This window comes from Stenella coeruleoalba (assembly GCF_951394435.1).
Source record: "Stenella coeruleoalba genome assembly, chromosome: 9".
In the NCBI taxonomy this organism is placed as follows: domain Eukaryota; kingdom Metazoa; phylum Chordata; class Mammalia; order Artiodactyla; family Delphinidae; genus Stenella; species Stenella coeruleoalba.
In genome coordinates, this window is record NC_137155.1 from 36,571,565 (window position 1) to 36,598,857 (window position 27,293).

The 27,293-nt window shown below is 37.6% G+C and overlaps 1 protein-coding gene across 3 annotated transcripts in view; it reads left to right on the plus strand.

The window, feature by feature from the left end:
- CRPPA (CDP-L-ribitol pyrophosphorylase A) overlaps positions 1–27,293 on the plus strand; it is a 305,209-nt gene that overhangs the window by 22,957 nt on the left and 254,959 nt on the right. For all 3 annotated transcript variants that reach the window (XM_079931749.1, XM_079931750.1, XM_079931751.1), the window contains exon 3: positions 11,728–11,877. In XM_079931749.1, coding sequence (XP_079787875.1) covers positions 11,728–11,877 — 150 coding nt within the window. The remainder of the gene's footprint in view (positions 1–11,727; positions 11,878–27,293) is intronic.

Consider the following 27,293-nt stretch of genomic DNA (forward strand, 5'->3'; position numbering starts at 1 on the left):
TCAAAATCTCATAATTGGCAATGATTAGCTTTGAAGACGTTATTCTGTAAACATTAAGTAGTCTCTGAATAAAGATAACTCAGCTAACTGAAATTGTAATTACCTAGTCAGAGGATTTCTGTTGTAGAGTGTCATAATTAGCTTGAATGCAGATGCCTGAGGAGGGATGCATGTTAGGACCTGCTGTGTTGATGGATGATAAGCATTGTTCAATTTTGCTTTTAAAAGTAAACAGTAGAGGTGGGGTTCTTTACTCGTATTGTATGATTTGTATCTATGATGTTTTCCATGCATTGATATGTGGAAATATTTGATACATTACCCTGAGGGGCACGTAATCACTGTGGTGTTGAGCTGTTAAGCTTCCATTCAGAGCTCATTATGCTAATTCCCATGGAAACAGTGTGTTTGATAACTTGGGAATTACATTTTCTAAAATAAACTTCTCAGGTAGCTGTACTTTAGAGGCAACTCACTTTGTCCATACTTGGACAGCAGAGGTATTTTCACTTGTGACTCTTTTCTTCGGCTTTTTGTGTAGTGAGACTTAGGAAGCTGGTAGCCACCTTGTGCTTTGAATTGTCTTTATGTTGTGTTACTTTCCAACTGATGTTTTAGCTTCCATAGGAAAGAACCTAGTAATTTCTGCAATATACTAATCCTATAATGACATCTCAAAAATGAATGATCTCTGCTCTTGAAGTTAGTTTTCAGTAATCAAAATGAGGGTCCATAAATACACATCTTAGAAATTCTGTTTTTAAAAATACCAAAAACAGTCAGAGAGAACTTCGGACGCTTGCAGATCTACCACATGGTATAATAAATAGAACATTACTGGTCACTGTGAAACTCTGTCCCTGCCTTGATCGTGTTTACTCCTCCCAGGTGGATAAACATTATTTTGAACTTTGTTTTCTTGCCCTTGTCTTCAGTTTTGTAGCGTGTATCCCTAAAGAACATACTTGTTAGATTTTATTTTTTTGTTGAGGTATAATTCACACGTTCATATGATTTTTAACTGTTTTGTATATATATTTTTTGCCCAGTGTATTGGGGGAAATGTATTCACATTAATCGGTGCATTATAATTCCTTCATGAGCACTACTTCATATGTCACAATTTATCTGTTTACAGTTAGTGGACATTTGTTTTTAATTTATGCTAATATGAACATTGCTAGCATGAACAGTGCTACTCATGTCTTCTGGTGCACATGTGCAAGGATTTCTCTAGTCAAGATGTGTGAGTGTTACCAGCCTTACCAGATGATGCTGACTTATTTTGTAAATTTGTATCAATTTACAGTCACCAATAGTGTATTAACAACAGCTTGTTGCCCCACATTCTCACCATCACTTGACGCTGTTAGACTTATTTTTTTCTAATCCAGATAGTGGAAAGCGCTTTCTCTTTGTGGTTTAAATTGGCATCTTATAAGTAGGTTGGGTATTCTTCATATATTTATTGGCTTTATGTGTTCTTATTGAATTGCACACGTACATCTTTTGCCCCTGTTTCTAGTTCTCAAACAACCACTGGTTTGTTGGGGTTATTCTGGAAACGAATACTTTGCAAAGTATATGCTTTGTAACTGTTATCTCCCTTTTAAAAATTTCTTTTTAAAATACTGTTTTGTGATGAGCAAGCATTTTTATTTCAATATAGCCAAAATTACTAATGTCTTTATGGCTCTTGATTTGTGTGGGATCTGAGAGAGTGAATATGGGTGCCTTGGGTTCAGATTGGGGCGGTAGAAACAAGGAAAAGTGGGCAGATTTGGGATGTTTTGAAGCTGATGTCTTGCTGATGGTTTGGATAGGAAATATGAGAGGAGGAGAAATCAATGACCTTCAATGTTTTTGGTAAGAACGACTAAAAGAATAGAATAGACGTTTCTGTAGATGGGAACATCTGTAGAGGAGCCAGTTAGGGGTGTGTGCTATAGGTGAAACCAGAACTTGGATATTTATAGTCTGGTTGTGTGTTTTGATCTGAATGGAGATGTTAAATAGGTATTTGGATGTACAGCTCCAGATTTAAGGAGAAATATCTGGGCTGGATTTATAGATTTGCGAAGTCTTGTATAAGATAGTATTTGAAACCCTGGGACTTGAAGAGGTCACCTATGGAATGAATGTAGGGAAGTCTGAGGTCCGAGTTCTGGAAATGCTTTCCACTTAGAAGGAGGATATAAGGATCTAGGATTTAAAGTGTGAGAAGATGAGAGAGTTTGCTTGGTGATAATGGTTTCTGAAAACCAAGTGAACAAATGTCCTCAAGAAGATAAAGAGCTATCCACTGGATTTAGCAATGTGAGGGTCATTGTGAGCTTGAAAAATTTATTTTGTGGAGTTGTGGAGATGAAATCGTAATAAAAGTAGACTACAGAGCACACGGGAGGAGAGAAAAATTACAGATAAGGAATAGTATAGTATGGACAATTGTTTGAAAGAGTCTTATTTTAAACTGATACTAACTGGCAGATGTATGATCAATGGAAGACTGACTTAATGATGGGAGATGTCACAAAATGCATGTACTCTAATGGAGACAGTTCAGTAAAAGAATACAAACTTGAGGCAGGACAGAAGACTATTGCTATAGAGACCTACATGAGAAGGAATGGATGCCAGTAAGTATGTGGAGATGTTGGATCTTAGAAAAGAGGTGGAAATTTTTTGTAGTTCTTAGAATGTTTTGCACTTACTGAGTATATTTAAATATATTGCACTTTTGTTAAATATATTCCTAAGGATTCTTTTTGAAGTTACTATAAAGGAATTACTTTTGGATTGTTCCTTGCAAATATATAGAAATACAGTTAACTTTTATATATTAATCTTGTCCTCTGCATTCTTACTAAACTAGTTTATTAGTTCTAATAGTATTTTTAGTGGATTCATTAGAATTATCTGTGTATAAGATTGTGTCATCTGCAAGTGAAGATAGTTTACTTTTCTTGGATGCCTTTATTAGATGTTCCTGCATAACTGCCCAGACGAGAACTTCCAGTACTTTTCTTAAAAGTGGCAACAGTGGACGTCCTTGTTCCTGATGTTGAAGGGAAAACATTAAGTCATCACATCATTAAGTATGATGTCAGCTGTGGATTTTTTTTTGTAGATGCCCTTGATCAGATTGAGCAAGTTCTCTTCTGTTAGTTTGTTGCATGCTTTTTTCATGAAGTGTTGGATATTGTCAGATAATTTTTCTGAGTCTATTGAGATGTTCATGTGTTTCTGTTATTTATTCTATTAATATGGTGTATTACATTGATTTTTTTCTGGAATGTTAAATTAATTTTGCTTTCTTGGGATAAATCCCACTTGGTCATGGTGCACAATACTACTTACGTGTTGCCAAATTTGGTTTGTTATCTTGAAGATTTTTGTGTTTATGTCTTTCAGAGTATTGATCTGTATTTTGGTTTTTTGTGATGTCTCTGGTTTTGGTAATATTGGTCTTAAAGAGTGAGTTGGGAAGTGTTCCCTCCTATGTTTTTTGAAATGGTGTGAGGAACTGGTATTGAAAAAAATACTTTCATTACAATTAAGCAGCGAAGCCATCTGGGCCTGGGCTTTTCTTCGTGGGAAATTAAAAAATGCCTTATTTTCTTAAAGGTCTATTCAGATTTTCTATCTTTGAATTAGTTTTGGTTGTGTCTTTCTAGAAAAATGTGATTTTATCTGTTACCTAATTTGTTAAAATACGCTTGCAGTTTTCTTTCTCCTTATTTCTATAAGGTTAGTGGAAATGTCACCACTTTCACTCCTGATATTACTTATTTGAGTCTTATAAACCTTTAGCTAAACCAGAAAAAAAACTGTTTAAACTTCTTCAAAGACCTAACTTTTGGTTTTGGTTTTTCTCTATTCTATTTTCTGCTCTTATGTTTATTATTATGCCTGCATTAGCTTAAGTCTTTCTCTTTTTTCAGTATCTTGAGGTGGAAGGTTAGGGTTTTGATTTTGAAAATGTCCTTTTATATATACACAATTACAGCTACAAATCTCTCTTAGGACTGCTTTAACTGCATTCTCCAGTTACTTTACATTGTGTATGTTACTGATCTCAAAGTATCATTTCCATAGTGATTTCTTCTTGGATTCATTTACTAGTGTGTTGTTCAATTGCTATGTTTTTTTTTGTTTGTTTGTTTTTTGCTTTTTAAAATTTATTTTGGGCTGCGTTTTGGGTCTTCATTGCTGTGCATGGGCTCTCTCTAGTTGAGGCAAGCGGGGGCTACTCTTAGCTGAGGTGTGCGGGCTTCTCATTGCGGTGGCCTCTCTTGTGGCGGAGCACGGGCTCTAGGCATGCGGGCTTCAGTAGTTGTGGCCTGTGGGCTCAGTAGTTGTGGCTCGCAGGCTGTAGAGCGCAGGCTCAGTAGTAGTAGTGCACGGGCCTAGTTGACCCGAGGCATGTGGGATCCTCCCGGACCAGGGCTGGAAACCGTGTCCCTTGCATTGGCAGGCGGTTTCTTTTTTTTTTTTTTTTTTTTTTTGTGGTACGCGGGCCTCTCACTGTTGTGGCCTCTCTCGTTGTGGAGCACAGGCTCCGGACGCACAGGCTCAGCGGCCACGGTTCACGGGCCCAGCTGCTCCGTGGCATGTGGGATCTTCCCGGAGCGGGGCACGAACCTGTGTCCCCTGCATCGTCAGGCGGACTCTCAACCACTGCGCCACCAGGGAAGCCCCTGGAAGGCGGTTTCTTAACCAGTGCACCACCAGGGAAGCCCGGCAGGCGGACTCTCAACCACTGCGCCACCAGGGAAGCCCCAATTGCTATGTTCTTAATTCTCACATTTCTTTTTGTTTCTCTAAAACATTTTTTGAGGTATAATTGACATACAACATACTGGATTCAGGTGTACAACATGTTTCAACATTTGTATACATTGAGAAATTACCACAATAAGTCTGTATCTGTCACCATACATAGTTACAGAATTTCTTCTGAAGAGACTTAAGATCTATTCTGTCAGCAACTTTCAAATATGCAATATAGTATTAACTATATTACATCCCCATGATGTATTTCATAACTGGAAATTTGTACCTTTTAACTTCCTTCACACATTTTACCCATGTCCCCCATCAAGCTGTTCTCTGTATCTATGAGCTATTTCTGTCTTTTGTTTAAGTTCCAGGTAAGTGGGATCATACAGTATTTGTCTTTCTGATTAATTTCACTTAGCATAATGCCAGTGAGGTCTTCACATGTCCTGAAGATGGCCATTTAGGTTTCCATGTTTTGGCTGTTGTAAATAATGCTGCAGTGAATATGGAGGTGGGTATCTTTGAGTTCGTGTTTTTGTTTGCTTCAGATAAATAACCGGAAGTAGAATCTCTGCGTCATTTTGTAGCTCTGTCTTTAACTTTCTGAGGAGCCTCCATACTGTGATCCATAGTGGCTGCACCACTGTTTTCTAATTTCACTCTTAAGATCAGAGAACATACTTAGTATGACTTTAATCCTTTAAAATTTATTGTGTCTTGTTTTATGGCCAAACATATGGTCTGATCTGGAGAACTCTCCATGTGTACTTGAGGAGAACATAGACTTTTGCTGGTGGAGTATTCAATAGATATGTTAGATATAGTTGGTTTATAGTGCTTTTCAAGTCTTATTTCCATGGTCATCTTCTGCCTAGTTGTTGTACTCATTATTGAAAGTGGGGTGTTGATATCTCCAACTGCTGGATTATTTATTTCTCCTTTAAATCCTACCAATTTCTGCTTCATGTATTTGGGGATCTGTTAGATAAATTTTTATATCTTGTTGAATTGACCTTTTTTAAATTTTAAGATGGGTTTATCTTTAACATTTTTGGATTTTTTCTGGTATAGCTACTCCAGCTTTCTTACAGGTTGCTGTTAGTTTGATATGTATCCTTTTTCATCCTTCTGTAGTCAGTATATTTGGATCTTTGAGTCTCAGATGTGTGTCTCCTGCAGACAGCATACAGTTGGGTTTTTAATCCAATTTGACAATGTGAGTTTGGATTGTTTAATCGACTGAAAATTAATGTTATTGATATACATTGACCACTTTATTTTCTGTTTCGTGTGTGTCTCTTTTCTCATTACTTCTTGCTTTTGTATCAAATGAATATTTTCTATGGAACATTAATTTGTTTATTTTCTCACTTTAACTTTTTATTTTCTTAGTGGCTACTCTAGGGCTTACAGTATACATCTTAACATAATTCAGATATATGCTAACTAAAATCTAGGGAGGTACAGAAATGTTACTCTTAAATAGGTCTATTCCCTTTTCTGCCTTTTTGTGCTATTAGTGTTAGGTGCATGTATGTTAGAAACCCAATAATCCATTGTTGTTATCACTTCATCTTATTTTACACCAGTTATAGAAGTTGAGAAGAAAGGTGAGCTGTATTTATACGGAATGTCATATTAAGTTTTTTGTTTTCCATTTTCAGTTTTCATTTGTTACTGTAGATTCAAGTTATCATCTGTTAGTTTTTTCCTGTGATACAGCTTTACTCATCTTTTCCTTGTCACAATATGCTGTTTTTGTCAAATATATATTTCAATATTATAGGTTGATCAATTAACTTATATATTTATTTTATACATTCCTTTTTAAACCTCTTAACATAAGAAAGGAGAAAAAGGCATTTATAACTTTTTAATTTTTTTTAAAATGATTTGTGCTCTTTTTGCATGTGGATTTGAATTATTGTCTAGGGTTGCTTTCTTTGAGCTTAAAGATTTTCAGTGTTCGTAGGGTGAATCAGCTAGCCACAAATTCTGCTTGTTTGCTCAGAATCTTTATTTTGATCTGATGTTTGTAAATGCTCATTTTACTGGACTTAACCTTTAACAGGTTTTTATTATGAGCAGTTACCATATCACCCACTTGCCTTCTGGCTTCCATTGTTTCTGATTAGATTCAGTTGTTAATCTTATTGGTGTTCCCTTGTTAATGATAAAACATTTTTCTTTGGCTGCTTTCAAGTTTTTTTCCTGTGATTTTAGCTTTCGCGTTTTTACTATGATGTGTCTGGATATGAATTTCTTTGTGTGTATTCTGCTTTGGGTATACTGAGCTCCCTGAGTGTGCAGATTGCTTTTCTTGGGAAATTTTCAGTCATAATTTTTTGAATATTTTTTCTGCTCCTTTCTTGCCTTCATTTTCCCTCTGGTACTCCTATTACAAAAATGTCTGTAATGATGTCCTACATTTCTCTGTGACTCTGTTCATTTTTCTTTGTGTAATCTGTTGATCTGACTTGAAGTTCAGTTATTCTCCTGTTCAAATCTACTGTTGAACCCCTCTAGTGAATTTTTCATTTTAGCTATTTTGCAATTCTAAAATTGCTACTCAGTTTTTAAAAATAGGTATTCCTAATATTGATAATACTAATGATCATCATACTTTATTTCTTTATGCATGATATCCTTTCTTTCTTTGAACATATTTATAATACCTAATTTGAAGGCTTACCTGATAAGTGTGACACTTGGGCCCTCTCACAGGCAGATTCTGTTGCCTGCCTTTTTTTTTTTTTTTCTTTGTATAGATCACACCTTCCTGTTTGGATGCATGTCTTTACATTTTTTGGTTGTTGTTGAAAAATGCATATTTTGGATAATGTATTTTGTCAGTTCCAGTTACCTCCTACCTACCTACCCTAGGCTTATTATTTTCTTGGCTACTAAAATAGACCAGCAAAGTCACAGTCTTATTCCTGTACAGGGCAAAACCTCTAAAGTCACTTCAGAGGGTGCAGTTCTAGACAAGTGTTGAGTCACCACGGAATGACAGTCGTTTTAGCAGGGTTCGCTTCATCTGTATTTCCCCGATCTCTGTTATACTGTCTGCCTTTGACGCCCAACTGATAAGCTCCATTCATTGCCTGCTGACTGCTCTTTTTTCGGAACAATGCCCAATACATAAAGTACCCTACAGTTTGATCCAAGTAAACTCTGGTCCGTTAGCCAGGGGTAGTTTGTAAAGCCGGTGTTGGAGGTTTGCTCTGATTCTGGGGGTGGGTGGGTGGGTGATTCTTGTTAGCTGTCTCTTGTTCTGGTTGTCTCTGGTAAACTAGCTTACCTATGGTTCAGCTTTTTGCTCTCATGAAGCTCTCACCTTCCTCTTAATTGCTTACCATGATCTCCGTTTCTTTTGAGAGCGTGCTTACCCTTAAACTTCCTCACACTTCCAATTAAGCAAGTTCCCTTGGGGAGAGCTTAGTAGCTGTCTCTTCTTAGAGCCTGTCTTTCTCCCTGTGAAAAATCTCCATGCCACTGCTTTGGAGCTACAGTTGGGCATGTTGTTTGAGTGACACCACTACTTCGTGAGCAGGGTGCTGCCTGGAGACATTAGACTCATCTTCTTTTTGCCTCTCCTGGCACAGAACCTCTGTCCTGTGTGTGACTGGGCCAAGTGTGATCAGGGCCCCAGTATTCCCTACCTACCATGCCTGGGGTGGGTCTTGGACTCTATTGGGTGGAGGCTATGTGGGTGAAGGGAGTCTACAACCTCTTGGCCATACTTGCTGGTAACTGAGCCTTTGTGACATGGAATTGAGTGGGATGGGAAATGCTGGCACTCTGCACCTCCCACTGGGAGCTGGTGGGAGAGGGAACCCTTTCTTTTTGGCCATACCTACTCTGAGCGGAACTTAAGTCACATTGAGCTGGGTGTTGTGGAATGAAGGAAAAAAAACAGATGACGGTTCCAGTACCACAGACTCTGTTCTTTCCAAGGTTTAAGAGAGATTCTTAAATGTTAATTTATTGAATGCCCGTAGTACAATTTTCAAAGGCTTTAAATGGTTGTTTTTTTAAAAATGCTTTTCTCTAGTTGCAGAGAGTCTGCACAGCTCTTCATGGAGACATTTTGTATGTCTCATGTTCTTCTAAATTTTTATGTCATTGTCTGGCATAGAATTAACCGTAAGTAGTTAGTTAATTATAAGTAATAGAACTATATTTTTTTCCTTAAAAAGCACTATGACGTATGTGCATGTGTGTTCCTTTTCTGTCTTCTAACCTCTGCTGATAGGTGCTAGGCTTGACAAGTCAGGCTTGCTCTTTTTTTTTTAATTGGAGTATAGTTGATTTACAATGTTGTGTTAGTTTCAGGTGTACACCAAAGTGAATCAGTTATACATATACATATATCCACTCTTTTTTAGATTCTTTTCCCATATCGGCCATTACAGAGTACTGAGTATTGAGTAGAGTTCCCTGTGCTCTACGGTAGGTCCTTACTAGTTATCTATTTTATATACAGTAGTGTGTATATGTTAATCCCAACCTCCCAATTTATCCCTCCCCCCTGGTAACCATAGGTTTGTTTTCTACATCTGTAACTCTATTTCTGTTTTGTAGATAAGTTCACTTGTACCCTTATTTTTAGATTCCACATATAAGTGATACTATCTGATATTTGTCTTTCTCTGTCTGACTTAACTTCACTCACTATGACAATCTCTAGGTCCATCCATGTTGCTGCAAATGGCATTATTTCATTCTTTGTTATGGCTGAGTAATATTCCATTGTATATATGTGCCACATCTTATTTATCCATTCCTCTGTTGATGGACATTTAGGTTGCTTCCATGTTCTGGCTATTGTAAATAGTGCTACAATGAACATTGGGGTGCATGTATCTTTTTGAATTATGGTTTTCTCTGGATATATGCCCAGGAGTGGGATTGCTGGATCCCCTAATCAATGACAAAGGAGGCAAGGAGATACAATGGAGAAAAGACAGCCTCTTCAATAAGTGGTGCTGGGAAAACTGGACAGCTACATGTAAAAGAATGAAATTTGAACACTCTTTAACACCATACACAAAAATAACCTCAAAATGGATTAAAGACCTAAATGTAAGGCCAGCAACTGTAAAACTTTTTGAGGAAAACATAGGCAGATCACTCTATGACCTAAATCACAGCAAAATCCTCTTTGACCCACCCCCTAGAGAAATGGAAATAAAAACAAAAAGAAACAAATGGGACCTAATGAAATTTAAAAGCTTTTGCACAGCAAAGGAAACCATAAATAAGACGAAAAGACAACCCTCAAAATGGGATAAAATATTTGCAAATGAAGCAACTGACAAAGGATTAATCTCCAAACTATACAACTCATGCAGCTCAATATCAAAAAATCAAATAGACATTTCTCCAAAAAAGACATACAGGTGGCCAAAAGGCACATGAAAAATGCTCAACATTACTAATCATTAGAGAAATGCAAATAAAAACTATAATGAGGTATCACCTCACACTGGTCAGAATGGCCATCATCAAAAAATCTACAAACAGGGCTTCCCTGGTGGTGCAGTCGTTAAGAATCTGCCTGCCAATGCAGGGGACACGGGTTTGTGCCCCGGTCCGGGAAGATCCCACATGCCGTGGAGTGGCTTTGCCTGTGAGCCATGGACGCTGAGCCTGCGCGTCTGGAGCCTCTGCTCCGCAACGGGAGAGGCCGCAACAGTGAGAGGCCCGCGTACCCCCCCCCCCAAAAAAAAGAAACAAACCTACAAACAATAATGCTGGAGTGGGTGCGGAGAAAAGGGAACCCTCCTGCACTGTTGGTGGGAATGTAAACTGGTATAGCCACTATGGAGAACAGTATGGGGGTTCCTTAAACAACTAAAACTAGAACTACCATAAGGGCTTGCTCTTTATCTACCTTTCACCTACTTGGACTTTACTCCTTCCCTATCACCCCTGGCTGTCTCTTCACTTTTGCTATTATGCCTAGGCTCCAAATCTCTGCTTGAGTCACTGGAAGTGGCCACACAATTTGTACAGCCTGCTTGGCTCTCACATTAGCTTTGATTTTCAGCCAGTCCCTTGGCTTTTGTAAACTAGTTTATGGACTGTCCTTCTCAGATGTTGGTCTCCTTGAGACCAAATTTGTTCTTAGGTATTAATGTTATATGCTGCAATTACATGCAAGATAGGACATATTATAGTCAATATAAGACAGCTGGGTTAAGGCCTACCCTAGGAAGTTTAAGGCTACTTCACCAAGGTAGCTGTCTGGTAATGACCTTCAAGACTATATTACAGTGAAACTTATTAAAGGTAAAGGGAAAAGCTGTCAGATAAGGTGTCTTTTTAAAGATTAGATGCATCTATTAATGAGACAGAGCTTTCATAGGAGCAATTGAAATCAATGGATATTAGCCTCAGGGAGCGTTGCATCGATGCTATATTTGAATGGAGCTGTTTTTTTGCAGGAGTTAGAGCAAGACATATATTCATTGTCACTTGGCTGGTGGCTGAGCTCATTTTGGGGATCTTAGGGAATATGTCTTGTTCCTTAATGATGTAATGTGTACATTAAATACTTGAAGGCACACTAACAAGTAAATATTCACGTATAATCCGTTTCAGTTCTTTGACAGTAGTCTCCGTCCCATCTTCAGGGAATACTCAATTGTATCTTAGCATCCTTTGTTCGTATTTGACTTCAGTGGCCTGTGATGAAGAGGATTTTGGATCCATAATGAAAAATTATTTCTGTCTCTAATATATGGAACTGTAGTGGTATGAGATTGGTTTTTGACTGGAAATGATTTGATTTATGAACGAAATTAAGACTTAAGTATGTTCTTGAGGTAGCTTGTTGAAGGTGTAAGATCTGTTTCAAAACAAAGATACCGAGTTCAGAATTTGACTTTCAGATATTTTCTGACTGAAATAACTGTGTCATTTGTCTCTCTGTTTATGCTTTAGGCTGCAGGAGCAATCCGACCTCTCGTATCTACTGTCATCAGTCCATCTGTAGATGGCTGCTTAGACCACTCACTGGAACGTGCGAGACACAGGGCAAGTGAAATGCCACAGGCCTTCCTATTTGATGTGATCTATGAAGCATATCAGCAGGTAAGAATCTTCGCTTTTTGACAGTCTACTGTGTTGAGGGTCTCTAAGAACCACCCCTATATTTGGCGATTAGCTAGAAGAAGTCAAGGAACTGAGTACATAGTTGGACTCAAGGCTAAAATTGATTAGAGTGAAGTTGGATGGTAAGAGAAAAAGACCCAGGCAGAGTCTGGAGGAATCCATGTGTAATCTTCCTCATGATCTCTTTCCTTCAGTGTCGCACAAAGTACACCTTCCGTCCAGCAGTGAGAAGGCAGCAGTTTGGGTGTGATGTTTCTTTTCAGGGAAGCCCATTAGAGATTTGATGTCTATGGTATTGTGTTGGTCACATAGATACCCTCTGCCTTGCACACAAACTTCAGACTCCCAGGAGAAAAGCCGGTGTTCAACATAAAGCATATTGTAAACCATATTGTTTATGTGAACATCAAGGCACAGTGAGCCACTCTTACCAGTTAACTGTTCACTGGAAACACTCCGAGAGCCAAGTTCCCAGACACTGGCTGAGGGCCCACCTGGTGAGCAGGTCTACTGCTCAGGCCTGCAATCTCAGGCCTAATGTAGTAAACATTTTGCACAGCTGTATAGATATTTTGTTAAAATTTTAAAGGTAAGTGATTTCAAAATATCAAATCATTCATGTTTAGATTATACTGGATTGTCTTTGTTTTCATGTTTTGGAAACATTTTTGTACCTGTAAATTTTACTACTATTCATTTCTGTGTTTATTTATTAAACAGTTATTAAATATCAGGTAAAGTGCTTGTCAGAAACTTCCCAATGAAATAAGATCACTTACAACAACTAAGGCAGTGCTTGGCTGATGTTAGACAATCAGTAAATAGAGAAAGATGGACTTTAAAGAATATGAGATAATGGTAACATAAATATTGACATTTTATAATAAAAGAATACCGCATTTTGGATAGAAAGTTAATCACAATGAATCAATCTTGACTATCAGTTACTGTTTTAAATATTGAGAATGTAAATCGTAATCAGTTTTCATGGTATGAATAGTCGTCAGTGGTTTGTTTTGTTTTCTTAAAACTCGTTATACAGAAATTTACCTGTATTTGATCATTAATCAAATATTACCCTATCGATAATCCTATAAAGCCTAAATCTTGCTAAATCTTTCTAATACTTTTTAAGATTAATGAAAGAATTTGTTCATCTTTATATAAGCATTTACATTAAGAAGAATAAATATGTTAGCTCTGTCTTAGAAAATTTAATATAACCTTATGATCCTCACACTAGAGTAGCATGTTTCAACGGTTTTTAGTAGAGAACTAAGCCCTAATACTCTGAGGCAATAGTTGTCAAATTATGGTTCCCAGACCAGCAGCATAAGCATGTTTTGGAACTTGTTAAAATGCAAATTCTGCGCCTCCACCTCAGACTTAGTTACTTAGAAACTCGGGGAATAAGACCCATCCATTTGTGTCTTAACAAGCAAGCTGGCCACGTGATCCTGACTGACACTGAATTTTGGGAGCCAACACCCTAAGGTATCCGTTGTATGTGATAAATTCTCTTCTGTTGTGTTCTTGGGAGAATGAGAACGTAGTCACACAAAAATAACTGTTCTGTGGCTCAGATGAGGAATTCTCAAGCCATTTTAGAGGTTTTGATACAAGTTCTTATGAGAATTATTTTTGATCATAAAGGCGTTCATAAGGAAATTTGTGTAAAAGATGTCTCTCATCTATATGATTTGTGTATATATATATGTTTGCTTTTAATGAATAGAGAAGAGTAAGATGTGACAGAGTTCCAAGGGTGGGAAGTTGTTTTCTATAGAGTGGTCAGAAGTACTCTGTGAAAATGTAAAGTTTAAACCAACATCGGGAAGTAATTGAGGCGATAAGTCATGCAGGTAACTGACAGAACATTATTTTACGCACAGGACGCAGAATCTAAGAAGGTGGAGCAAGGCTGGAAGAGAATGACATCATGGGGGGAAGTAGGAGGTGTACGTGGGTCCAGTATCTTGTTGAGCCTTAAAGGCAATGTTATGGGCTTTAGATTTTACCCTGAATGAGAAGGGAAGACTTTGGATGGTGCTATGTGAAACCTCGCTTCTGTGGGGTCACCTGTCAGTTGTGGGGATGGTACCTTACAGAAGGGAAAGAAGTAAGCTATAGTGATGATCAAGGCAAAGATGATGACAATTAGGGCAATTTGGATAGCAGAGTATTTGGTGTGAAGTGTTTGTTCTGAATATATTTAAAAATAAAATGAGGATAAGCCAATTGGTCTCGTATGGGATATCAGAATGGGAAGAATCATGGGTCCAAGAATTTGCTCTGAATAACTAGAATGTAGTTGCCCCTTTTTTTCTTTTTTATTTATTTTTTTTGGAGTATAGTTGCTTTAAAATGTTGTGTTTCTACTGTACAGCAAAATGAATCAGCTATAAGTATACATATATCCCCTCTTTTTTGGATTTTCTTCCCATTTAGGCCACCACAGAGCATTAAGTAGAGTTCCCTATGCTATACAGTAGGTACTTATTAGTTATCTATTTTATACATAGTATCAATAGTGTATGTATGTCAATTCCAATCTCCCAATTGCAGTTGCCCTTTATTGGGATGGAGAATGCGAGAGGAAGAGATGGTTTTGTGTGATCAGATCAAAAGTTTGGTTCCGAAAGACTAAGTTTGAGATTTCCTTTAGACATACTCAACTGTATCCCTTAACCTTTTTGACTATATGGAACTAGAATTCTGTGGAAAGATCCAGATAATGATAGGCACTTGAGAATTGCCATCATGCAAGGCATTTAATGCCTTGGAGTTAACTGACCTAACTAGAAAAACAGGTACAGAGAAAGTAAGAGCTACAAAGGCTGAACCCTGGGGCAAAGATTGAGTTTGTGAAGATGTATTAGTTTCCTATTACTGTTGAAACAAATTACCACAGACTTACAGAATTAAAAAAAAATACTTTAAAATTCTAGAGATCAGAAATCTAAAATCAAGGTGGTAGGGCTGTGTTTCTTGAGACTACAGGGGAGACTATCTCCTTGACTGTTCCAGTTTCTAGAGGCCACCTGCATTCCTTGGCTTCTGGCCTATCCCTCATACCATTACAAGCTCTTGATTTCAATGTCACATCTAATCCTAGTGATGACATCAGACACATCTAGATAGTCCCAGATAATCTCCCCATCTCAAAATCTCTAATCTTATCTTCAAAGTCCCTTTGCCATCTAAACGACTTATTCAGATTCTGGGCATTAGGACATGGATATCTTGGGAAGGGGCATTATTCAGAAGAGGAGTGGCCAAAGAGTAAGAGGGTAATGTCCCAGACGCCTAGTGAAGAAAGGGGCTCAGGAGTGATGAGCAGTTGTTAAATGCTGCATAGTGGTTTAAAAAAGGACCGAGAACTGACCATAATAAGCCTTAGCAGTGTGAGATCGCCAGTGTCGGGGTGGTGGTGGTGTTAGTTATGGAAACCTCGTTGCAATTGATTGACTAGAGAATAGGAGGGCCGCTTTTTATAGGAACTTCCATGCATATGGAGCAGAAAAATGGGGTGGCCGAAGGGGGTTCTAAACTGAGAAATTTTTTATTAAGGTGGATGGCATGACAACATATTGAAAAAATGATGGAGTGATTTAGTAGAAAGGAAAAGACTGATACTGTATTGAGAGGGGATGGACAGTTCATCCACAGGGATAGGAGGAAAGGCCATATTTGGGTACAGATGTAGATTAATAGATGTAGTGGGAAGATTTGTTGGAGTTTGTTGTCCGATTTTTATTAGTGATGCGGGGTGCAGATCATCAGCTGAGACACAGGGAGGGGGGAGGTATCTAGGCTTTAGGATAGAAAAGGATACCTCTAGTCCATAGTAAATACTGACTTGTATTCTTAAATTCTTACACTTAAGCTAAAAATACACAAAATCATCCCAAAGAAAAAATCTATCTATTTTCCAAGGCTATTTTCTGGACATTTAAATATTTGATCAAAAAAACTGCAAAACCATCAAATGGGTCAATCACTAATGTGGCCTTGAAATGTGGACTTGACATGTGAACTTTTTATATTTTATCAAGGGTGTAACTTTGCTTTGTGGTACTCACGTAGAAAATACATAATAGTGTTGATCATTTACTGAGTTGAGCAGAAATCGGGCAGTTGTAAGTAAGGTCATATGAGATTGTATTATACATAGAAGAAACACATCTTAATCTGATCCAAAGCCATATGGCCTGGCCAAAAAGGTGGGTTTTTCTTGTTTTCTTTTTGTTGTTGTTTTTCCCGAGTTTGAGGTTATGGATGACTTTTCCTCATCAAATTGGGTGCTGGGCAGTTATAGATGTCAAGCTGCAGTTCTGTCTATGAATCTGCTGGATTGTTTCCCCCACCATTTCTTGTCTCATGTCATTCATCCTCTTGTTCTGTGTGCTCTAGTTATGCTTACTTTATTTTCTCAAATATAAGTTTGGTCCTTTCTGGAACTTTACTTCCTATCTTGCTGTATATCCTTTAGATAGTAAGTAAATTATCATTTAGGGAAGCCTTTACTGTCCACCCCCACCCCCACTAGGTTAGTCTAACCCACTACACATTTTCCTAGTGTCCTGTTTTTTCTGCCCAGCATCAAAATTAGAATGGAATGATTACTTGGGAAATCACTTACGAAATGTCCAGCTCCCCTGCTAGACCATGAGCCCTGTGAAAGTAGGCACGGTACCTGTCTTAGCAACTTGCCTGATATTTTATTAGTACCGAGTGCGTATTTGTTCAATGGATGAGCATCGAAGTGTATGCATATAAATATGAAAAATATCCAATGTACTGCTTCTTTTGGGCCACTTTTTCAAGATATTAACACTGTTTCCACTCTGCATTTAGGTCCCTATGCAAATGTCACCTTCTCAGAGAAGCTTTCCACTGATAACTTATATATAAAAATGTTCTCTGTCATGTATTGCTTAATTCTGCTTTTAGTTTCATTAGATATCACTAATGTGTTTTTGGTAGATTTTTCTCTTTCCTGCATGACCGCTCCATTAGAGCAGGAATTTTATCTTATTTGTTGCACCTGGAAGAGTTCATGGCTTACATGATGTTCTTAACATTTTCAAATGTAAGAATTTTATCCATACGTGGGTATATGTAGATACATGTTTATGTGTTAACACTTAGGTCAGTTATTATGTAAAAAGCTTTGCATGGGGTAATATATATGTTATGTACATACTGCAATTTTTTTCTAAAACCTTCAAGAAATTCATCTGAGAAATTAGAAGTATAGGCAAACATTTGTGTATAAAGCTAGTGATTTGCAGCATTTTTGTAAATGTGAGAAATTCTATTCGGCCTCTATTTCTAGAGATTAGTTTTGAATGAATTTAAAGAGCCACTTAATGAATGGATAAAGAAGATGTGGCACATATATACAATGGAATGTTACTCAGCCATTAAAAGAAACGAAATTGAGTTATTTGTAGTGAGGTGGATGGACCTAGAGTCTGTCATACAGAGTGAAGTAAGTCAGAAAGAGAAAAACAAATACCGTATGCTAATATATATATATGGAATCTAAGAAATAAAAAAAAAGGTCATGAAGAACCTAGGGGTAAGACGGGAATAAAGACACAGACCTACTAGCGCATGGACTTGAGGATATGGGGAGGGGGAAGGGTAAGCTGTGACAAAGTGAGAGAGTGGCATGGACATATATACACTACCAAAGGTAAAATAGATAGCTAGTGGGAAGCAGCCGCATAGCACAGGGAGATCAGCTGGGTGGTTTGTGACCGCCTGGAGGGGTGGGATAAGGAGGGTGGGAGGGAGTGAGGGAAGAGATATGGGGACATATGTGTATGTGTAGCTGATTCACTTTGTTGTAGGGCGGAGGCTGGCGCACCATTGTAGAGCAGTTATACTCCGATAAAGATGTTAAAAAAAAAAAAAAGAGTCAAAGTTGTTTTGGGGGAATCTTTATGGAGCATGAAAATGCTCATGATATTAATATAACTCGTTATGTTAACTATATATAATATGTATTTATGCTTACATGTACACATGTGTGTGTATGAGTACACATACAAAACAGAAAAACTAGTTGGATGTGTGAATACTGACATGTGACTGGGTTGATAGTAATTGAAGTCATTAAAAATCTGCAGATGTGATACACATTTAAAATATATAAATACTTCAGGATTTGGTTTTGATTGGTTTTGGACTTTTGCACGTACTTGCTTTTGTTGCTTAAAAACGATTTGAAAAACTTTCATTCCTTGAATTTTTAATGACACATTAAGCAGCTGCTAAAGGAAAAGATGGCTAAATTTAAAGAGTAACAAATTCAGTAGTGAAATTACTCAGTCTATAGAAACATGAGGAAAACACCAGATTGGTCCAGAGGATTATTATTGAGTATTCAAATACATAATCATGTTCTGTACTGTTTTAGAAAAATTTTGTACAAAAGCTTTTTAAATTACATGAATCAATTTCTTGAGGAAAATTGGTATGATGGGCACAGATGGTATTCTAAACTTTATTGAGACCTGGCCTCATTTCTAACAAGTTTTTAAGTTCTCAATGAGAATTTCAGAAGATAACTTGTTAAATTTTCATGAAAATGCACATGCCTGGAAGACAGAGCAGGACTCAGCCAGTGACAGAATTGTTCTCTGCAGTGTTAATGATGTACCTTTTGGTTTGATATACTAGACTTCACTGCAGAGATTAATACGTAGGAGTTAAATTTTCTCAATCTCCATTAAGAGTATTTTAATGAAACTGGCTGTTTAACCTGAAAGGGGAAAAACACCTTTCAAAAACATGCCTAAAACAGCCCTTGGATTCTTAAAGATTCCTGTCACTGAAGTCTCTAGATCCAAGAATACAATTATAAAATTAAAGGAATATAATAGGAATTTCCTTTTGTCCTACGTACCCTGCTCACACCCCACATGCATTAGAATAAAATAGGACTTGTATCTTGTACTGAGTGCTAACACGTTGGGCTTTAAATGCCAAGTTAACAAGAAACCAGTCAAAAGCATTGAACTTTATGAAGAGTCTTTCCTTTATATCCACAAGCATTACAGTTCTCGGAGGTTTTATTGCTGTTTTTACAGAGTGTACTTGCCCATTCCTTCTGCCTCCTTCTCTGTTTAGTTAGGCCTGGATTGAATTTGGAGGTGATGAGGAAGAGCCTCAGGATAGAGTTTCAGAAGAAACCTCACATCACATGGGGTTTTGAAAAGGAGAAGTAGGAAAGAGAGGAGGGCAGTAATCATTTTTATAAATGAAGAATTGAGAAAGGGATAGAAATGAAAAGATATGTAGTGGGATGAATAAGTGAAAGATGGAAGAAACTGTGAAGAAAATGAGTGAAAACCAAATGAGGGCTCTTATGGTAAAGCTTTGAGTTGGAAATGAGCGACTTGTTGAATTAGTGGAAGTATCTGCAAAACACTATTTTTGCCCCTCAGATGTCAGGCACAAACTATGGTAGCAAGTTGCACATCTCATAAATAAAACCATGATCTATAGATTTATACTTTGAGAAAATAAATTCACAACTTGATAGTATGTTTGAATTTATTAAACACGTCCCAAAGTCATGCTTTTCTCTATTGGTCATATTTCTCAAGATGGTATCCTTCTCTCTTCTACCTTTATTTTTCTTCCAGTTACCCTACTTATATATATTCAGGTAACCAGATGAGTTCTGGTTCTATTTTGGAGAAATTCGAAAGTGCTATAGGAAAAAACGATTCTGTGACAGTGGCTGGGATCTCCTTTGAGAATATTTTTACCTTCAGAAGTTTCTTAACCATAGCCTAGAACAGTACTTTGTCTCTTATTTACTTCATGTATATGGAGAAAACCTTATAAATTATTGCTTCACAAACTTGCTTTTTTTCTGAATCTTCCCTTACATTGATAAGCTTTGATGGTACAGTTTAAAAACTAATCACTTGATTATCTTTTGATACAGCCCTCATCCTTCATGTGGACTTGGGTGGGGGGTGGGGGGAGGATCTCTCTTGATGATGTTCCTCCTGCCATCCTTGTCCATCTTTAATGTTCCACACCACTGATCCCTGCAAATGATCCTTTTAACATGCAAATCTGTCAGTGTTCATCCACAGCTTTAGGACTTTAGGTTGTCCTCTGTGGTTCATAGGATAAAGTACCAGCTCCTAAGCATGGCATACAGTTACTGTCCATTGCTCAAAACTCCAGTCTACAGACTTCATGACTTAGTTTCCTTACCACATCTTTTATCCGATTATGTCTACTTTGGGTATATACCGTTCCTTTCATGTTTCATTAAAAATAGGCAGACAACAAAAAAACAAATGGACCTAATTAAACTTAAAAGGTTTTGTACAGCAAAAGAAAGCATCGACAGAATGAAAAGACAGTCTACTGAATGGGAGGAAATAATTGCAGATGATATCACTGGTAAAGGGTAAATATCTAAAATATATGAACAGTTCATATAATGTCCAAAATAACCTGCAAAAATGGGCAGAAGACCTGAATACAAATTTTTCCAAAGAAGACATACAGGTGGCCAATGGGCGCGTCAAAAGATGTTCAACATCATTACATTGGAGAAATGTGAATGAAAGCTACAGTAAGATATCACCTCACACTAGTGAGAATGGCTATCATCAAAAATCCCACAAATAACAAGTGTTGGTGAGGATGAGAAGAAAGGGAGAACCTTTATACACTGATGGTGGCAATGTAAATTGGTACAACTATTATGGAAAAGAGCATGGAGGTTCCTCAATATACAAAGGATCTAGAGGTTCAACTCCTGGGTATATATCTGAAGAAAACAAAAACATTAATTTGAAGAGCGATATGCACTCCCATGTTCATAGTACCATTACTTAAAATAGTTATGATATAGAAGCAATTGAAGTGTCCAAAAAGTGAATGGATGAAGATGTGGTATATATACACAATGGGATAGTATTCAACCATAAAAAGAATGAAATTTTACCATTTGCAGCAACATGGATTGACTTGGAGGTATTATATTTAGTGAAATAAGTCAGACAACATATGGTATCACTTATTTGTGAAATCTAAGAAGCTAATGAAAACAGCAAACGAAGAGACTCAGAGATATAGAACAAACTAGTGGTTACCAGTGGGGAGGGGGAAGGTAAGAAGGGCAAGATAGGGTAGGGGATTAATAGGTACAACCTACTAGGTATAAAATAAGTTTAAAAAAGTAAAACATCTACTTCACTATCATTTATTGGTCACCTTAATTCCTGGTGATTTTTTCCCCTTTATTTAAACTTTTGAAATCTGTTGCCTTATACCCTAAAGCGTCTTACCATCAAAGTTTTTAACGTGTATATACAGATACATTACAGTGCAAACTTGTCAGTTCCCTTCCTGTTTTGTTTTGGATCTTACGTGTTTAGAACTGACTTGATGTTCTTTCTTGGTTTATCGTTGGTTACTGCAGTTTATCTGTGCTAGCCACCTCTTTTTTAAAAATTTTATTTTTTCTCTCCGTTTTCCAAGATCTTACTCTTCTGCTTCCTGAAGAACCTCTTCTGTTACATTTAATGCTTTTCTTAGTCAACTTTCATATGTATCTAAATACATGTCTTACTCAGGTGAAGTTTTTTTTTTTAACATCTTAATTGGAGTATAATTGCTTTACAGTGGTGTGTTAGTTTCTGCTTTTTAACAAAGTGAATCAGTTATACATATACATATGTTCCCATATCTCTTCCCTCTTGCCTCTCCCTCCCTCCCACCCTCCCTATACCACCCCTCTAGGTGGTCACAAAGCACCCAGCTGATTTCCCTGTGATATGCGGCTGCTTCCCACTAGCTATCTACTTTACCTTTGGTAGTGTATATATGTCCATGCCACTGTCTCACTTTGTCACAGCTTACCCTTCCCCCTCCCCATATCCTCAAGTCCATTCTCTGGTAGGTCTTGTGTCTTTATTCCTGTCTTACCCCTAGGGTTTTCATGACATTTTTTTTTTCTTAAATTCCATATATATGTGTTAGCATATGGTATTTGTCTTTCTCTTTCTGACTTACTTCACTCTGTATGACAGACTCTAGGTCCATCCACCTCATTACAAATAGCTCAATTTCGTTTCTTTTTATTGCTGAATAATATTCCATTGTATATATTGCCACATCTTCTTTATCCATTCATCCGATGATGGACACTTAGGTTGTTTCCATCTCCGGGCTATTGTAAATAGAGCTGCAATGAACATTTTGGTACATGACTCTTTTTGAATTACGGTTTTCTCAGGGTATGTGTCCAATAGTGGGATTGCCAGGTCATATGGTAGTTCTATTTGTAGTTTTTTAAGGAACCTCCATACTGTTCTCCATAGTGGCTGTACCAATTTACATTCCCACCAGCAGTGCAAGAGTGTTCCCTTTTCTCCACAGCCTCTCCAGCATTTATTGTTTCTAGATTTTTTGACGATGGCCATTCTGACTGGTGTGAGATGATATCTCATTGTAGTTTTGATTTGCATTTCTCTAATGATTAATGACGTTGAGCATTCTTTCATGTATTTGTTGGCAGTCTGTATATCTTCTTTGGAGAAATGTCTATTTAGGTCTTCTCCCCATTTTTGGATTGGGTTGTTTGTTTTTTTGTTATTGACCTGCATGAGCTGCTTGTAAATTTTGGAGATTAATCCTTTGTCAGTTGCTTCATTGAAAATATTTTCACCCATTCTGAGGGTTGTCTTTTGGTCTTGTTTATGGTTTCCTTTGCTGTGCAAAAGCTTTGAAGTTTCATTAGGTCCCATTTGTTTCTTTTTGTTTTTATTTCCATTTCTCTAGGAGGTGGGTCAAAAAGGATCTTGCTGTGATTTATGTCATAGAGCGTTCTGCCTATGTTTTCCTTTAAGTGTTTGATAGTTTCTGGCCTTACATTTAGGTCTTTAATCCATTTTGAGCTTATTTTTGTGTATGGTGTTAGGGAGTGATCTAATCTCATACTTTTACATGTAGCTGTCCAGTTTTCCCAGCACCACTTACTGAAGAGGCTGTCCTTTTTCCACTGTACATTCCTGCCTCCTTTATCAAAGATAAGATGACCATATGTGTGTGGGTTTATCTCTGGGCTTTCTCTCCTGTTCCATTGATCTATATTTCTGTTTTTGTGCCAGTACCATACTTTCTTGACGACTGTAGCTTTGTAGTATAGTCTGAAGTCAGGGAGCCTGATTCCTCCAGCGGTGTTTTTCTTTCTCAAGATTGCTTTGGCTATTCGGGTCTTTTGTGTTTCCATACAAATTGTGAAATTTTTTATTCTAGTTCTGTGAAAAATGCCAGTGGTAGTTTGATAGGGATTGCATTGAATCTGTAGATTGCTTTGGGTAGTAGAGTCATTTTCACAATGTTGATTCTTCCAATCCAAGAGCATCGTATATCTTTCCATCTATTTGTATCATCTTTAATTTCTTTCATCAGTGTCTTATAATTTTCTGCATACAGGTCTTTTGCCTCCTTAGGTAGGTTTATTCCTAGATATTTTATTCTTTTTGTTGCATTGGTAAATGGGAGCGTTTTCTTGATTTCACTTTCAGATTTTTCATCATTAGTGTATAGGAATGCCAGAGATTCCTGTGCATTAATTTTGTGTCCTGCTACTTTACCAAATTCATTGATTTAGCTCTAGTAGTTTTCTGGTGGCATGTTTAGGATTCTCTATGTATAGTATCATGTCATCTGCAAACAGCGACAGCTTTACTTCTTCTTCTCTGATTTGGATTCCTTTTATTTCCTTTTCTTCTCTGATTGCTGTGGCTAAAACTTCCAAAACTATGTTGAATGAGAGTGGTGAGAGTGGGCAACCTTGTGTTGTTCCTGATCTTAGTGGAATGGTTTCAGTTTTTCACCATTGAGGACGATGCTGGCTGTGGGTTTGTCATATATGGCCTTTATTACGTTGAGGTAGGTTCCCTCTATGCCTACTTTCTGGAGGGTTTTTATCATAAATGGGTGTTGAATTTTGTCAAAAGGTTTCTTTGCATCTATTGAGATGACCATATGGTTTTTCTCCTTCAGTTTGTTAATATGGTGTATCACGTTGATTGATTTGCGTACATTGAAGAATCCTTGCATTCCTGGAATCAACCCCACCTGATCATAGTGTATGATCCTTTTAATGTGCTGTTGGATTCTGTTCGCTAGTATTTTGTTGAGGATTTTTGCATCTATGTTCATCAGTGATATTGGCCTGTAGTTTTCTTTCTTTGTGACATCCTTGTCTGGTTTTGGTATCAGGGTGATGGTGGCCTCATAGAATGAGTTTGGGAGTGTTCCTCCTTCAGCTATATTTTGGAAGAGCTTGAGAAGGATAGGCGTTAGCTCTTCTCTAAATGTTTGATAGAATTTGCCTGTGAAGCCATCTGGTCCTGGGCTTTTGTTTGTTTGAAGATTTTAAATCACAGTTTCAATTTCAGTGCTTGTGATTGGTCTGTTCATATTTTCTATTTCTTCCTGATTCAGTCTTAGCAGGTTGTACATTTCTAAGACTTTGTCCATTTCTTCCAGGTTGTCCATTTTATTGACAAAGAGTTGCTTGTAGTAAGCTCTCATGATCTTTTGTATTTCTGCAGTGTTAGTTGTTACTTCTCCTTTTTCATTTCTAATTCTATTGATTTGAGTCTTCTCCCTTGTTTTCTTGATGAGTCTGGCTAATGGTTTATCAATGTTGTTTATCTTCTCAAAGAACCAGATTTTAGTTTTATTGATCTTTGCTATCGTTTCCTTCATTTCTTTTTCATTTATTTCTGATCTGATTTTTATGATTTCTTTCCTTCTGCTAACTTTGGGGTTTCTTTGTTCTTCTTTCTCCAGTTGCTCTAGGTGCAAGATTAGGTTGTTTATTTGAGATCTTTCCTGTTTCTTAAGGTAGGATTGTATTGCTATAAACTTCCCTCTTAGAACTGCTTTTGCTGCATCGCATAGGTTTTGGGTCTTCGTGTCTCCATTGTCATTTGTTCCTAGGTATTTATTTTTTTCGTGGTATGCGGGCCTCTGACTGCTGTGGCCTTTCCCGCTGTGGAGCACAGGCTCTGGACGCGCAGGCCCAGTGGCCATGGCTCATGGGCCCAGCCGCTCCGTGGCATGCGGGATCCTCCCAGACCGGGGCACAAACCCGTGTCCCCTGCATCGGCAGGGGGACTCTCAACCACTGCGCCACCAGGGAAGCCCTGTTTCTAGGTATTTTTTGATTTCCTCTTTTATTTCTTCAGTGATCACTTGGTTATTAAGTAGTGTATTGTTTAGCCTCCATGTGTTTGTATGTTTTACAGATCGTTTCCTGTAATTGATATCTAGTCTCATAGCATTGTGGTCAGATACTTGATACAATTTCAATTTTCTTAGATTTACCAAGGCTTGATTTGTGACCCAAGATATGAGCTATCCTGGAGAATGTTCCATGAGCACTTGAGAAAAATGTGTATTCTGTTGTTTTTGGATGGAATGTCCTACAAATGTCAATTAAGTCCGTCTTATTTAATGTAAAATTTAAAGCTTGTGTTTCCTTATTTATTTTCATTTTGGTTGAATTGTCCATTGATGAAAGTGGGATGTTAAAACTCCCCTACTATTATTGTGTTATTTTCAATTTCCTCTTTATGGCTGTTAGCATTTGCCTTGCCTTATGTATTGAGGTGCTCCTATGTTGGGTGCATAAATATGTACAATTGTTATATCTTCTTCTTGGATCGATCCCTTGATCATTATGTAGTGTCCTTCTTTGTCTCTTCTAATAGTCTTTATTTTAAAGTCTATTTTGTCTGATATGAGAATTGCTACTCCAGCTTTCTTTTGGTTTCCATTTGCATGGAATATCTTTTTCCATCCCCTTACTTTCAGTCTGTATGTGTCTCTAGGTCTGAAGTGGGTCTCTTGTAGACAGCATATATATGGGTCTTGTTTTTGTATCCATTCAGCCAATCTGTCTTTTGGTGGGAGCATTTAATCCATTTACATTTAAGGTAATTATCGATATGTATGTTCCTATTCCCATTTTCTTAATTGTTTTGGGTTTGTTATTATAGGTCTTTTCCTTCTCTTGTGTTTCTTGCCTAGAGAAGATCCTTTAGCATTTGTTGTAAAGCTGGTTTGGTGGTGCTGAACTCTCTCAGCTTTTGCTTTTCTGTAAAGGTTTTAATTTCTCTATCAAATCTGAATGAGATCCCTGCTGGGTAGAGTAATCTTGGTTGCAGGTTTTTCTCCTTCATCACTTTAAATATGTCCTGCCACTCCCTTCTGGCTTGCAGAGTTTCTGCTGAAAGATCAGCTGTTAACCTTACGAGGATTCCCTTGTGTGGTATTTGTTGTTTTTCCCTTGCTGCTTTTACTATGTTTTCTTTGCATTTAATTTTTGACAGTTTGATTAATATGTGTCTTGGCATGTTTCTCCTTTGATTTATCCTGTATGGGACACTCTGTGCTTCCTGGACTTGATTAACTATTTCCTTTCCCATATTAGGGAAGTTTTCAACTATAATCTCTTCAAATATTTTCTCAGTCCCTTTCTTTTTCTCTTCTTTTGGGACCCCTATAATTCCAATGTTGGTGTGTTTAATGTTGTCCCAGAGGTATCTGAGACTGTCCTCAGTTCTTTTCATTCTTTATTCTTCTCTGCAGTAGTTATTTCCAGTATTTTATCTTCCAGGTCACTTATCCGTTCTTCTGCCTCAGATATTCTGCTGTTGATCCCTTCTAGAGTAGTTTTAATTTCCTTTATTGTGTTCTTCATCGTTACTTGTTTCATCTTTAGTTCTTCTAGGTCCTTGTTAAATGTTTCTTGTATTTTGTCTGTTCTATTTCCAAGATTTTGGATCATCTTTATTATCATTATTCTGAATTCTTTTTCAGGTAGACTGCCTATTTCCTCTTCATTTGTTAGGTCTGGTGGGTTTTTACCTTGCTCCTTCATCTGCTATGTGTTTTTTTTGTTTTCTCATTTTGCTTAACTTACTGTGTTTGGGGTCTCCTTTTTGCAGGCTGCAGGTTCGTAGTTCCCATTGTGTTTGGTGTCTGTACCCAGTGGCTAATGTTGGTTCAGTGGGTTGTGTAGGCTTCCTGGAGGAGGGGACTAGTGCCTGTGTTCTGGTGGATGAGGCTGGATCTTGTCTTTTTGGTGGATAGGTCCACGTCTGGTGGTGTGTTTTGGGGTGTCTATGGTGTTATGATTTTACGCAGCCTCTCTGCTAATGGGTAGGGTTATGTTCCTGTCTTGCTAGTTGTTTGGCATAGGGTGTCCAGCACTGTAGCTTGCTGGTCGTTGAGTGAACCTGGGTGCTGGCGTTGAGATGGAGATCTCTGGGAGATTTTCGCTGTTTGATATTATGTGGAGCTGGGAGGTCTCTTGTGGACCCGTGTCCTGA